Source organism: Camarhynchus parvulus, chromosome 1A (genome assembly GCF_901933205.1).
Source record: "Camarhynchus parvulus chromosome 1A, STF_HiC, whole genome shotgun sequence".
Taxonomy (NCBI): Eukaryota; Metazoa; Chordata; class Aves; order Passeriformes; family Thraupidae; genus Camarhynchus; species Camarhynchus parvulus.
The window spans coordinates 40870695-40886155 of NC_044586.1; the positions used below are offsets into that span (position 1 = coordinate 40870695).

At 41.4% G+C, this 15461-nt stretch overlaps 1 protein-coding gene across 1 annotated transcript in view; it reads right to left on the reverse strand.

The window, feature by feature from the left end:
* The window catches only part of ANO6 (anoctamin 6), a 70596-nt gene extending 68437 nt beyond the window's left edge, over positions 1 to 2159 (reverse strand). Inside the window, exon 1 of the mRNA XM_030959840.1 lies at positions 2022 to 2159. Within this exon, the coding sequence (XP_030815700.1) occupies positions 2022 to 2109 (88 nt within the window). The 5' untranslated portion in view covers positions 2110 to 2159. The remainder of the gene's footprint in view (positions 1 to 2021) is intronic.
* Positions 2160 to 15461: the final 13302 nt, after the last annotated feature.

The window sequence follows — 15461 nt, forward strand, 5'->3', positions numbered from 1 at the left end:
CCAGGTGCAGTGTAACAGGCTCTGCATAACATAACAACTCATGAAATCATCACTGCACAATTTTTAGGCAGTTTTGCCACATAGCATGAGTAGTTCCCAACTGCTGTGTACAGTATATGAAGTTCATGATTTGCTGGCTCTGAGAGCTGAACAATCCCCAAGTTGGATAAAGAGTTATGAGTAGGAAAAAATTCAGTTGTTCTCTGGGGTGAAGAATGGAAAAGACAGCTGTTGATTAATACACTGCAGTGCTGATCCATCCTTTAAATTCAGGGAGTGGAGTCAAACAATACCTTTGCTGCACTTCATATGGAAAACTGGATTTGTCTTTGGACTATTACTGTAAGTCAAGGGATACTCCCATCTGAAACAAAGGCTAATAATGTTGGAGGAAAGACATTCCCTGATTTCCACAGACATTGGGTGAGGCTCAAACTTTATGAACTTCTGGAGTGAGCTAACTGAACAAATGTGGCAGCCTGTATTTACCATTATTAAGGATTAATATTTGGAGGCAATGAAAAAGAGAGAGTTAATGTCACTAAAATTTTTTACAAATGCAGAAATTCAGACCAAATATTTAAAAATCATCAAAAATATGTGCTTTTCAGCAAAAACATTCACAGCCTTTTGAAAAATAATGAGCAGAAACCCTTTTTATTTGTTAAAATTTATATAAACAGATCCAGCTTCTACTTGCTTGTCTAACTGACTTTTGCCTGCATTCTTTATTTGTTAGATTTATTTTAACAACTGAACTAGAAATAAAAGGCTTTAGAATATCTTGGCAATTGCAGCTGAAAAACAGCTTCTGAACTGAAGTAAATCTGTGTCTCTTCAGTGAAATGAACAGACCCCTTCAGTGTGAACCAGCTGAGAAACAACCCCTTTTGGGCTGTTTTCTGGAAATTTTTTAATAGAATTCATTCCCACGGTAAATACAATGTCATTGTCCTGGGCTACTGGTATTGGAACAAGACCAACATACACTTTGAATTTAAAACTCTCTGTCCATTTTAATGTCTGCTTTTCTGGCAGACACAATATGCCTTTTTTTCCCCTCCAGCAAAATCACTATCTTTCTTTGCTTTGCCAATTTTCCCCTGACATTTTACTTTGTTTTGCTGGGTGTATTGTTCTGTGGGGGGGGGGGGGAGTGGTGTCACTGAAGGAGGATATGTTTAGATTAGATATTAGGAAAAAGTTCTTTACTGTGAGGATGGTGAGGCACTGGAAGAGGCTGCTCAGAGAAGCTGTGGATGCCTCTTCCCCGCATTGTGTTTGAGGGCAGCTAGGATGGAACCATGAGCCACCCGGTCTGCTGGAAGGTGTCCCTGCCTATGGCAGCTGTGCTGGAACCGGATGATCTTCAAGCTCTCTCCATCCCAAGCCATTCTGCAAGTACCCTTTTCCTTAGCTCGGTGTCAAGCCAAGGCACGCCAGTCGGGCAGCGCGGGGAGCAAAGGGATGCTGCAAGCGCCGGGCGGCCGGAGCGATGGCACGTTTGTGTTTTCCTAAGGACCGAGGCACCGGGACACGGGCTGTGCCCGTGCTGGGAGATCACTGCCGCACCGAAGGTCTCCGGCATCGCGCTCCCTGCAAAGTGCTGCTTCTGCCTCCTCTCACGCGTTTCCCTCAGCTCACAGGGAAAGGAAGAGGCAAAGTTTTCGGTGCTTCTCGCCGTGCCGATGCTACGGAAGCGGGACCATCGCCACGGCGCTCCAGAAGGCAACCGCACCTGGCGCACACCCGCCAGCAGCGACAAAGACATCCATCCCGTATTTTCCGCGGAAAAATGCTCAGTAGTTTTAGCGGAAGGAGGCGAGAGGCGGTGCGGGCTCGTTGTCTGCCGGTGGCTCCCGGCCCCGGCCCGGGCGCGGCGCCGCCAGGTGCGCTCCCCGCGGCACCGGCACCGGCCCCGGCCCCGCCAGGGATGCCCGAGGCTGGAACCCCGCCGAGCCACAGCGACCGGGATGAGCCCGCTGTCCAGGGGGACCCTCCCCGCCCCAGCCCCGACTCACCGATCTCCCCATCATCATTATCATCGTCTTCCTCCTCCTCCTCCTCCCCCTCCAGATCCAGCAGCACATCCTGGTTCTCCACGTTCATCTTGCCGAAGTTGCGGCGCCCCGTGCCGGCTCCCGTGCCGCCGGGAGCGAGCCCGCCCCGAGCCCGGGCAGCGCCGGGGGCGGAGCGGCGGCGGGGGGCGGGCGGCGGGGCGGCCACCGGCACCTTCCCGGCAGGAGCAGCCGCCCCCGCCCCGCCGGGCACGGCCCTGCTCCGCTCCAACGGGAGCGTCACGTCCCTCTGAAGCCCTGGGTCTTTTAAAAATGTGTCAAACTATGCACCCAAGCACTGAAGGACTCACCGCTGCTAAATACTGCTGGAAATGTGAAGCCTACGGGTGGAAAAAGCTCCAAAGCAACAAGTAGAGTTATTTGGAAAAGGTAATGGAAATTGAAGGGGGAATGATCAAGGACTGAATAAAAAGACCATCTCTAGAGCTCTAGTAACGTATTCAACTCGTTGTTGATTGTTTCAGAGGGAAGAGGTTGTTCTCATCTCCATCTTAGCCTCCAGACACAACCTAGGAGAATTTTGCAGCACAGAGAATGCAGAATCGTCACTAAGCAGGAATACTGTGGGGGCAGAAGTACTTATAAAAAGGGATTTAAGTGCTCATCAATATACTCATCTACTCACATGTCTTGGTTCCAGGAGCAAGTAAAGGGTTCCTAAAACTGCAAGACATCTGGAGGAGTGCCCAGACAGTAGCTGGACTGAGGTGGTATAGTGGGAAGAAATGGAAATAAGACTGTAAAAATGGATTGAAGAAATGGAGGAGCAACATTTGGGGAAAGGAGAAGATAAGAAGCACAAGATACCATTTGAGGCTTTTTTTCCTGCAGAAAGCAGTAAAAACCCTATAAGCAATCTATTTTCACTCTCCAGTCTGTTGTTGATACCAAAATGACTCACAGGACTCAGGATGTTTAAAGTACAAACAAAAAACTGGATGAAAAGCCATTTGTCAGATAAGCTTGTTGCTTGTTAATATGGTTATCTGTTGTCAGGCAGCTGTGGTTAGTCACAGCAGGGCCTGGTATTACAGCAAGTCTAGGTGCAAGCACTTTCAGCAAAAAAATAGTTCAGAAATCTAATTGCAGAGTTTTGAATCAGCTCTGCTTGGTAAAGACCTTCTCTCATAGTCTGCTTAAAGACAGAAGTGGTCTGCAAAAGCATCAGAACAGAAGCTACTGCTTTTGCTCCTTTGATAGCACCTCACTGGTATTATGGTTATCTGCACCATCTGACACTGTGCATTTTTCTCAGTCAGATTAGGAAAGACTCACAGAACTGAATCAGAGAAGGAGGGCAATATGATGGGGGGATAATGATGCATAGCAAGATTTGATCTTTTGTGTCCTAAGTTAGAAACCTAGTGTGCTGCCCTGTGACACATCCAATCTGCCTCTGACCATCTAAGAACGTGCCTTACTCACTGCTGTGACTGCTTGTCAGGTTTCACACTCTGTGAGGTTATGGGGAGGGAGTGAGTTACGTCGCTCCCAGCCAGGAGTGTTCACTCCAAGATGACTCATTTGCAGACACATCATGGTTTTGATGTGCCTGGCACACAGTTGCAGTAACATCTTTACATATCTATATTGTGTAACATTCAGCTGCACCCTTTTCTTGCAGGTCCTCCCCAAAATGTGGTCCTGGCTGGTGAGATCTTGTTTCACAAATGATGGGAACAGGGCAGGTTACAGTCAAGGTACAGCTTGGTTTAGGATGGTGACGTGAGATTTGTGCACTTGGATACTCTCCAGGGACATCATTGTTACCTTGGTTACATACTTCCCATTTTCACATTTAATGAATGAAAATATGATCCAATAATAGCAAAATTAAAAAAAGAAAGAGCACTTCAAAACCAGGCTTTAACAAAATGTAGGGTTTTTTTAACTTGATCCTACTAAAAATACAGATAGAGGATCTACCTCCTGCTCCCAGCATAAAGATTTCTTCCAGTATTTTACAATATAGATTGTAATAATACAAATAAAGATTTTTTTAGGCTTCTTTCAGCCTTCAACAGCTGAATGTTCAATTTCATGGATTACAGAGCTGAGTTTTGCAGATATCTTAAAAAACAAGGGGAATATTGTGTGCAAAATTCACATGAAAAGCATGTATGTTGGGAAATGCATAGCTATTTGTTTTTTGACTTTGTACCAGATGAGAATACTTTTATGTGTAGTTTTGGTGAAACACCTAATCTTCAGAAGCTCAGTTTTGTTACTCCTGAAAAACAGATTTAAAAAAAAAAAGTAAATGTAGACAAAAATGCAACAGCACCACCCTGCTGCCATCTCTTTGTCAGATGGATAATAGCAAAAAATCCACTCAAAGAATTGCAGGTGGGTTAACTGTAGCCAAGTTTTTCAAAAGTCATCTGAAATGAAAATGTTAGGCTAACTAATCCCCACCCCAGCTCAAGCATGACTGTATTCAATTTTATTGAAGAAATAAAACTTCCTGGTAGTGAGAAACAGAGACAGTTCATGGAGCCAGCGGAAAAATTGCCTCCATGGGTAAGGGTTTCATAGCAACTGTAACAATATAGGTCAGGAAGAGAGTAAGAGAGATTGTTTAGCCCAGTAGTAACAAAATTCTGGCACAAGCACCAAGTCTTTTACTGGCGTGGATCTGGGCTGGCACCAGGAGCTCTGAGTCACAGGGCCTTTGACGAAGAATCTGGCACTGAGCATCAGAAGCTTGCTGTCAGTCACTGCTCTGGTCCAGCCCCCAGCAGAAAGGCAGGTTTGAACATATCCAGACACTGGTGACAAATATTTGCCATCATAGGCTTCACATTCTCTGGTGGGGAGTCCATGAGGCCCCCAGTGTCACTCCTGCTGGTACACAGCCAAAAGAATTTTGCAGCATTTGACGTTTTCTTCTTGTCCTTCTCCCAGCATCTGTGAGAGCAGCTGGTTGTTGTTCTCTTGATAATGACATATTACATGTGGAAAACTATCACCTTAATGCCTCTGAAGCTTTTCTCATCCAGATTACACAAACCCAGGTCTTGCATGCTTCCAGCACATATAACTGTCTGTGCGTTTCTCTCTGTTACAAGGTAGTGTAAAAAATGCAGTGTGAGAATCTATGGTAGAGGAAGGTGATATCATTTTACCAAATCTTTTAAGTACATTGGCTTTACCCACTCACAGTCCTTTTCTCCATGATTGCATTCCTTTACACTCTCACATCTACACAATTACAAGAACCAACAAACAAATGTTCAGGTGGTCTGGGCAGGGTCCCTTGTGTACAACACAGAGGACCAGGGGGCCATGGAGCTCCATCCTGGGAGATACTCAAAAGTCACCTGGACACAGCACAGGTGGTCTTCCTTTAGCAAGGGGCATGGACAAGATGACCTGCAGAGGTCAGCCATTCTGTAATTCTGTAATTCTGTGATTTCATGAAGGGATGTCAGGTATCAGGTCCTCATCATCTCCCCTGAGCAATGATAAACTAATTTTTGGACAGATGTTTCATACCCAAGATCCAAAAATCACTATGACATGATTCTTTTGCATTGAACTTCTACTTATTTCCACCTCCATAAATTTTAGGCAAGTCTGGCCTGCGTTCCTTAAGGCCAGAGTCTGCGTTATAGATGGGCTAGAAACAAAAGGAGTGGTGTATTTGATGTGATGTGATATTACTTTCCTTTGTTAGAGGTAGAGTCTTCTTCTGGCAGGCAATCTGTGTTCTCATTTGACTGGAATGGTAAATGCAGGAAACAGTCCTCCTTTCTGTTGGGGACTATGCCCTTCCTTTAAAATTAATATGGTTTATTTTTAATTGAATATAGTTCATTTTTATCATGCTTATGCAGTTGTATCCACTCATCCTTCATTTCTGCCCTCTTAATATTTCTACTACCTGTCAATACCTCTGTACATTTTGTTTCATTGCCTCACCCTTTATTTTAAAGGCATTGTGCTCAACAACAAATACTGTATTCCAAGTAAGAATTCACCCACAGTGAATACTATTGCTGTACCATTTTGGACATGATTTTCCGTCAAACATGTCCACAGAAACAATTCTAATTTTTGTCTTTCCACAGTTGTCAACTCATATTTCTATTGCATTGTGCAATAAGTCTTAGATCAATTTGTCTGGCAGTTTCCCATTTTGTATTTCTGTAGTTGATTTTCTGTTCCTAAGTGGACATTTTTACCCTTGTTTTTATAATATTCCCTCATTTGATCAGTTCTTTCTCATTTTTCAAGGTAATTTTGAACATGAGTGTTTTTCTTGGTATCAGCAAATTGCTGGGGGACAAAATTAATATGGCCTAAACCATAGGCCTAGCAGAATAAAGTCCATGAGCATGTAGAAAGCAAACAGAAGATTTGGAGGACAGGTATGTCAGGTATGCTCCAAAAAAAACCCTTGCAGGGAGTTTTGTGGGAAAGCTAACAATTATTGAAAGATATTAGGGCCGTGCTGGAATATTGTATCAGTGCACGTGAAATTTGGGAAAAACAGCAGGAGACAAGTATCACTGTGTGAGGATTTCTTTAAGGATACAGGAGTTGGAGTGGTTCATCACTGTGGGATTCAGGGCAGAGCAGAGAACACAGCTGTCTTTCTATTCTGCATTCTCAGTTGGAATGAAAGAAATAATTATCCTAGGGACCAAACAAAGTCTATTATTTCACATTTCATAAAACATTAGACTTTTTAATAACTGCTGGGATATTGTGCCTTTGTGTCTGAAAGCAGGGGACTTTAGCACCATTACTGAAACTTTGAAACTCAGTAACAGAAAAGAGATCATTTGAAATGCAAAGCCCTTGCTATGATGGAAGAACAAAATCAGAGAGAAGATAAAAACGAACTAAAGAAATAATAAATTATATATATATAAATATAATATACATTTAATAAAATGGTATTTCCCCACAAGAAATCCCCTTAAGTGCACCAAATTATTCACAAATTTGCTGCATTAACAGTCAGTAAAAGAAAATGTAGAAGAAACTTCTTCCAGTTCACTGCACCATATATTTTTCCTGTATTGTTAAGTTGGTGCTTGCAATCTGTTCAAGCCTAGAGAGAAATGACTGTGAAGAGTTTTGAGATAATTTTGTTTCATCAAGCTCTTATGTTTATTTCAGTCTGATTCACAGATAGGGAGAGCAGTGAATCATTAGGGGAAATTAAATTACCCAATTTCTGTACAGCTCTAGTATTTTTCTTTTACCTCGGTTATGTTTCCAATTGCATGTAATCCTCACAGATTTCCTAATTCTCACTCTTGCATGCAGCTTCTAGTCTGAGATGACAACTTCAGTCTCTTTTGCCCTCTATTGAAGTGAATTGGTAATAACAATTACCAAGGAAATATGAGCTACAATGCATAAAAGAGGATATAAATGATGGATCTCAGGCCAGTGGCGTGTGTAATTACTTGATGCAGAAGTCTTGTAAGGGCTGCCAAGTCTTCTGCTGACTCCTGCCTATGAGTTCCTTTTGCCTTCTTTCTCTAGCCGTCCTTAGTATGTTAAGTAGATGTGGTAATCATCTGGGAAATCTTTTGTCTGATATTTCTAACCTGTTTAATACCAAGCTTTTAATTCTTAAGAAAGGTATGTACATGGCCAATGTGTATATTAGAATAATAGGCTAAGAGTTCAAGTACTGTTATTTTTCTAACACAAATATCTGAACTCATATAGTTCAAAATATTTAAACTTCAGGGAGATAATGAGGTTATTTCAAAAGGTGAATTATGAACAATAACATTCAGTCATTTTCTGGGCAGTATGCTGTTCTAGTTTTATGATATTTTAATTCTACTTGCAAAAAAAAAAAAAAACAACTAAAAAATGTCCCAAGTCTGTCTGGATATCTCTAAGTCCCAGGCAACACCCACCTGTGTTGGTTAGTCCAGATGAGCTATGTGACTAACATGGCCAGGCCTTTCAAAGCCAGGGCTAGGACCTCTGTGAGTTCTGGGCTGCTCTAAACTAGCTGTGGTATCTGGGCAGCACGTCTGACTGCTGGAGGAGTTATGGCCCACACCTGTAGGGCAGCCAACAGGTTTTGTCTTCGTGCTCTGAAAAAAGGCAAATAGCTACATTTAGCCCTGACCTGAACCCCACTGAACTGACCTGATCCCCACTGAAATGGTTAAAGTAATTTGAATAATGCTGTGCATCTTTACTGTGTCCAAGTGCAGGTACACTTTGGTTGGGAAAGTAAAGGACAAATAATTTGGCCCACTTGTTGCTAAGTGTTTTTTACAGTGTCACTATCTCAGTTACTTGGGAAAAATGTTTGATCTAAGCCAACACAGAAATGACACAACCACAGCTGAAAATTCAGACTACAAAAAATACACAATAAAGTCTTCAACAATTTTTCTAATTTGAAATAAGAGCTGCATGTCCTGGAAAGATCAAATTTGTGAATTTTTGAACATAAGGAGATAAAACTTACTGGAAAAGTTGGAGTGACCATAATATTGTGGTAATACTACATTTTTTTTTCTGCAGCTGCCGCAAAAACACACATTAAAAAAAGAGAATGTTCCCAGAAATTTGGTCATAGAAGCTATGATACTTTATTTTAAATAAAATACTTTTTTAATCTTTCTATTTCCATGCTGGCTTACTCAGACAATCTTCCCTGAGCAACTGAGAGAGCTCCATTCTGTAGAACCCACTCAGCAATGCATGTCACAAACTTACCATTCCATTATCAGTGGAATAGATATTTTTCAGGAAAAACCTGAACTTATCTGGTGACAAATATGCATTGGGAGTTTATCAGTGATAAGATCAGAAGGGCTTGTCTTGGCAGTTACTTGTGCAGGTTACATCCTCTGCCCTCACTGTCATCATCTCCCCTTACTGTGGTGGCTGATGCATCCAGCACTTCAGCCAGTGTTCATCTTAACTGCAATTCCAGTGGGATAAGCAAGTGCTACTTCTGCATGCTTTCAGTAAAGCTCTCTACTTGTGGTAAGCAAAGTGCTTTCAGTGACTGCTGCTGTACATCTCCACCACCACCTGCAAGAACAGATTTTCCATTAAAAGTTGAAGAAAGAAGAAGAAAGAGGAATTCTGAAATAAATCCCACTGTTAGGTAAGTGACTTAATGTCAAAATACTTCCCGGCACTTTTAAAGATAATTTGGTTCTATTCTGTGGCCATGAAACATTCTTAAAATAACTTGTCAATAACTGTATCCTGCAGGGATAGAACAGGACCTTCTCACATTAATGAAAACCTGGCAATCAAACTTCATAAGGCTTTACTTATAGCTGAAGAATGAGTTTAATTGCACACTTAACACTGAAATGGCTTTCCTTTATTTCCCAATCAGACTTCTTCTATCAGGATGGGTTGCTTTTCTGCTAGGAATGGTCTTAATTTTCGTCTAATCTTCAGTAACATAGCTGTTTCTGGGTTGTTCCAGTGTTAAATGTTATGTCTGTACTGGCTTGTGGTCATGGATGTGATATAAATCAGTAGACTCCACAACTGATGATGTGAGAGCATTCTGTGGCAGGCTTTAATGTTCGCACAGGACTTGGAGGAGCACATGTGTCTTCTGTATCAACTCCTCTTCCCCTCTGCTGCAAAAGGAAGTGATCTTGTCACCAGTCCTTCCTCCTCCTCCTCCTCTCTGTTATGTCATGTTGCACATCACTGTATTTCAAATTTACTCCATGGAGGAATTACACTGACAGGCAAACAAGGAGAGTTTTGGTCCTCCTGAAGAATGTGAAGAAGGGGTTTTGCTGTATGCTGGTTTGGAACTCCAGGAGGATTACCCACATGCTCTGCAAAGTATCTTTATTGCACTTTAAAGAGAAATGGATATTTCTTCACATGTCTTCCATGTCTTGCAAATGCCAAGAAAGAAAACCACTCTTATTTACTATGAAACATTAAATATGTATCTATATATACATATACACACACATATATACATACATATAGATAGATAGATATATATATAGATATACACAGAGTGTGAGAATTTCCTTACCTCAAGGTATGAGTCAGTTTTAAGCAGCTTCTTTTTTCTCTCCTTGTGTTATTTGCTTTTCTTGTTTTCTATTGAAAGTGAGATTATTTGAGCCTTAAGGTGTTAGTTGGGTAAGACTGATCTCATTCTGCAGGTAGAAGCAGAAAAGGAAACAGATGTGTGAGGAAGCTGGGAACACAGACCAAGTTACCCATCCTTTGCCAGGTGTTTGACACCTTTGGCGATTTTAAAATGAGGAGTTTTCTGTTTGTCTCTGTGGCTTTGTCCTCCTCAGTGCAGGCTGCTGCATCGCCAGGAATGTGGATGCTTTCTGCTGCCCAGGATCCTGTTTTGTTAACGCTTCCTCCTTCGGCCACTTGCCAGAAAATCACCTTGGAAACCAAGGCACCAGTTTCCATGGTCACTTGGAGGAGCATATGTTTCCTTCCATTGCATGGGGTATTAGGAGGAGGAAGCCCACAAGCTTTTTTTCCAGAATAAATTCTGCGGAATTGGGCTCAAAGAGCTGCATCCCGACCTTATTTCCTCCATCAAATCCCCAGTGAAACCACCAGAACTGCAGAGGATAAACAAGTGCAAAATGTGGCTTTACATTAACGTCCTCACAACCGAGATGTGAAATGACATCTTACAAACAACTTGCTCTGACTTATTACTCTGAGAAACTCAAGAGTGAGATAAACAGGAATAAAACAGAACCTTGTTCTCCTCCAAATGCCAGCACGTAAAATTACATGAACGAGAAAAAAAAGTCTTTAAAAGCACTTACCTGATGGTTGAGGTGAAAACTACCAATAGCTGGTCAATCTAAAGGTGTGACTGTGCCACTACCCCACACTCAGAAAGGGCCCATGGCTGGTTGTGGAAAAAAATACAAGAAATAGCATGAGGATTTTCCTGACTCCCATGCTAGTTGTATTAAAGTACTGTAGGATCAAAGGCTAAAAATGTAGAGGAGGAACTTGTTGACTTCCTCTAAGGAAAAACAGAAATGTTCCTCAGGCTGCTGTGTTAAGGCTTCTCTCTTTTTTGACCACCATAGGTTGCAGCAGAAGCATCTTCAGATTAGGCATTGATTCAGATCAGAGAAAACAGCAAATTTTAATGCTAATCTGTGGCCTAAACTTTTCCAGGTAAAGATTGTCACAATTCCCCTTTCATCTAAAAGTTAGTTTCCTTCTGAAAGGTGCTATACCCATCAAGTTCCTTAGAGAAACAACATGCCTAACCACAAGATCCAGAATGATGGTTATCATGAAGTAACCAAATCCCTAATGTGATTCTGCAAAGTACCAGAAAATATATTTAACATTTTGCAACAGTTTTCCAAATCTGCAGTTTGAAGCTATGGTGATTACTTTGTGAACAGCAACTCCGCTTGCTGCTGTGGGATGTTAAAGTTCCAAAGTAAGAAATCTTCCTTCCCATTTACAGATGGGACCATTCTCAATCCCATTTACAGATGGGACCATTCTCAAACTTGTGTCTGAGACACCAAGTCACTAACAGCTCCTGTTTCTCGATTCTAACTTTTTCTAACCTTTCATTCTGAAGGAAAATTATTAGATAAACAGGAAATTAGGAGAACCCAAAGTCAAATACCATAAGAACGTTTTCTGGTATATCTGATGTTTCAGTATGGGGATGTGACAGATCACTGCCAATGCAAAGAAGGATGTGAACAGTTTTGATCTTATTTTGCTGAAGATATGAGCTGACTAAATGCTAACCAGCCAGTCCAGGAACTGCACAAAATGGTAGCATTCCTGATTAGTTGCTCTCTCTGTAAGCCAAGACACCCTTGCAACTCAAAATGGCCCTGTATATTATTTTCCACATGATACTGAACTATACAGAAACTAAATTATATGACTGCTGTGGCCCTTTCAAAATGAATTTAAAGTGAATAAGTTCAGTAAATTCAGGCTGTTTGGGGGGCACACTGGCTAACCTGGCTAACCCCTTTAAACACATTAACTTACAGAAATACATTTGTGGGAGCTACTGTTCAATGATGAGTTGGTTCCTGTTGCGTGATATCCCCTCAGAACACCTGGGATGCTTTTACTGTGTTTGTATTGCCAGCAGCAACTTTGAGTCCCCTGAAAGCAGCTGATGGTTTGCAGTAACCACAGCTCAAGTGAAGAGTTCACCTCTCCCAAATTGATCAATTTTGTGGGTGTCCTGCAGAGCCATGGATAGAGTTACAGCCTTTAACTGCTAACAGGTGAGAAGAAAATCAACTCTGCTTAAATTAACTTGAAAGTTCACTTCAGAAACATGTATCTGCACCTTCAATACCTATTTATTTGCAATTTCACCACCATGTTTTTGTATTCCATCAGTTATGATCAGTTTATAAACAGATCTTGTAAATACTGCAGCACAGATTTCATCTCTTTATGGGCATGGCGCAATGTGAATTGGAACCTTCACTGCACCTCAGGACCACCGAGAGGCTGTGTTCTCTTAAGTGTTTTCAGTTGTTGGCCATATACTCCAATTGCCCTGTACATGAACTATTTAAGCAAAGTCTAATATTAGGCCTGGCTCACTAGCCTTTATTTACTTTTTGCTAGGAGATTGCTTTCCTTCTAAATTATGCATGCCTAAACTGCAAACATCAGTTTCTCCTTAACTCCCTCCCTTAGCTAGATATGACTAAATTAATTATGTTAGTTCTGTTAAAACTGTTTTCAATAATCCATTATTTTCTGCTGCAGCTATTTAAGCAGAAGCAACTTGGCTTGGCCATAGGAATGTGGCATGTCAAACTACTCTATTTGTCACTCTTTCTAAAATGACATTAAAATAATTAAACAACATGAAATGGCTGTGATTTTAATTGAGAAAAATTTAGGAAATGCCAAATGTTGGCTGTCTGCACTTTCTTAATGGGTTTACACAGTGTATGTACTTTAGTTTACACTCCATAAAACAGCATCATGTTCATTTTTCCCCATCAGTCTTATGGAAAAATAACAGCAACAGCAGCAACAACAATAACATAATTACACATAATTATTATGTGGACAAAAAGGTCTACATAATACTCAGTGTTCTCAGGAATGGAGCCTTAGGTAGCTAAAAATTAAATAATATTGGAGCCCTGCCTCGGGAAGCCTTAAGAGTGCATGCTTGTGACTGATTCACTCCAGAGAAGTGAAATCAGAGCAGAGCCCCAGGAAGGTAAGTTGAACACAGCCCTTCACATAGACAGTAGATATCCTATCAGTAGACGCAGGATAGTGTGGTTAAAGCAAAATACAGAATAGTTTCTTCTCCGACAAGGTTCCAAGCAAGGGTCCTATGGTGAAAATAGCACTTTTTAATGTAGCAGTTAGTGTCAAAATGTAGAAGTTTTTCCAATAGCAGCCTTTGTGCATGTACACATGCAAACAAATCATACTATTTTGCAGTATTTACATTATTTACAATAGAGAATGAAACTTCTATAAAATAATTTCTCTGATCATTTCTGTCAGTGATGCATCTCTGCCACTGAATATATTGTATATGATTTTACTCTCAGACTCTGAATATAAATGTCTTGTTCCATGCTGGATTTGGTTGCCTCTGCAGAGTGATTTTTCTCCTTCGAAATGTGACTGGCAGCTCTTAAGAGCAGCACACACATGCTGCAACTACCTGGGGACAGAACACTATTAATGTCTCTCAGGTTTCCCAATGCATGTTTATGTTTTGATTGTTGGGAAGACCTTTGTAAGACAAGGTCATACATGAGAGAAGGAGGACAAGGAGAACATGGCATTTTAGCTCAGCACATGGACCAGCAGTGCCCTGCCTTGGCAGTGACCTACCCTTTGCATTTGCAGCAAGGAGCTCCTGCTGACATCACCACCCACCCCTGCCCTCCAATCTCCAGTCCATCTCACTTTCTGGGCTTGGTGTATGGCATAGGAGGCTGTACAAGTCATAAAGAAAGGACCCCATTACTCTAGTTTGGAGAGCTGTGAAGAGAGCTCCAGTATTTCAGGATGGAGATGGGAGTTTTAAACTTTCCCATTCCATTTTAAACTTTCCCATTTCCAGCCATCTCTCTGTTAGTAGGGGCAGAGGAGGGGGATAGTCCTTGGTGGAGCTCACCTCCATGTTGTCAGGAGGGAAATCTGGTCCTTTTTCATCCTTTCCATGCATGAGTCTTTATGTCGGACTTGAGAAATCATCCTTCATGTTCCTGATGTTTCTGCCCTTAGAGACACAACTCTCCTGGTCCCACAGACAGTCCTAAAGATATTTTTCCCCAGATATTTCTGGGGACATTCCTCCTGGTGTAGCCTTCCAGGGCCAAGGCGCAGTGATGCTCTGTGACGTCCAAGAGACATCCAAGCAGGCAGATGAGATGCAAAGGACATCAGAGACCACTGTTGTTTAAAATTACAGCCAGGAACGCCTGGCTGTGGGCTGAGACTGATGTGCTGATTGGCTGGTTCATGGAGGAAGAAGCCCAGTTTAAGACAAGAGTCTCTGTGATCAAGAGGGGAACAAACCGAGATGCTGAACCCAGCTCTATGTCTGCAATTCACAGACCAGCTGCAATGCCTGCCTTGCACATGATACAGTGTTTTGACCTGGTTTTATAGCTCTTTTTGTAGAAGAACAACATGTCTGACTCCATAGTCCAATTTTTCACCTTTGATATACCCAGATAATGCTTTTTTCTGAGCTCCTCAAACCCTTGTAAATGTCAAATCTCAAAGTCAGAATTTCATTCTGAATGGTGGTTTCAGTAAGGGTGAGGGTGCATTATACTAAGGCTTGGACAAAATCTCCTTGCAGGTGTTGCTTGTAACAGCTGCATTTAATTTATAATAAAATATAGGAAACAGTAAAGTTCCTTCATGGAATCAGACAGCTGAAAAAAAGAGTCATTGCCAAGATCATAACAATATATACCATTATAAAGGTCCCAGATAAAAAATGGGTTTTTGGGCTACATAAAAACGCAGAGGTGTGGACACTGTTTGATGGAGGTAAATGTGAAAAGAAACTGCAAAACCATCACAGGCTGACACAAAAACATCAGAAAAGAAAGCAAATAGGCACAGCAAGTATTAGAAATGTAACCTCAAAAAAAGTCAATAGCCAGAGACATCTTTCCATGACAATTCCACTGCAAGGATTTTAAAATTGAGAATAAGATAGTTTTTTGATAACTTTGGTTTTAGTCTTTGTACATTAAAGGGGCAAAAGTCAGAAAAGTATCTAACTTTAACATTGTTTTTTCTTTCTGAAGGAAACTTCCATTAAGACTCTGAACACTGAATAGCAGTTCACATTCAAAAAGAAAAGCATCTGTTCCCAGAATCTTGTCATATTTTCCTGTGAAATTCAATGTATTATGCCAGGAATAA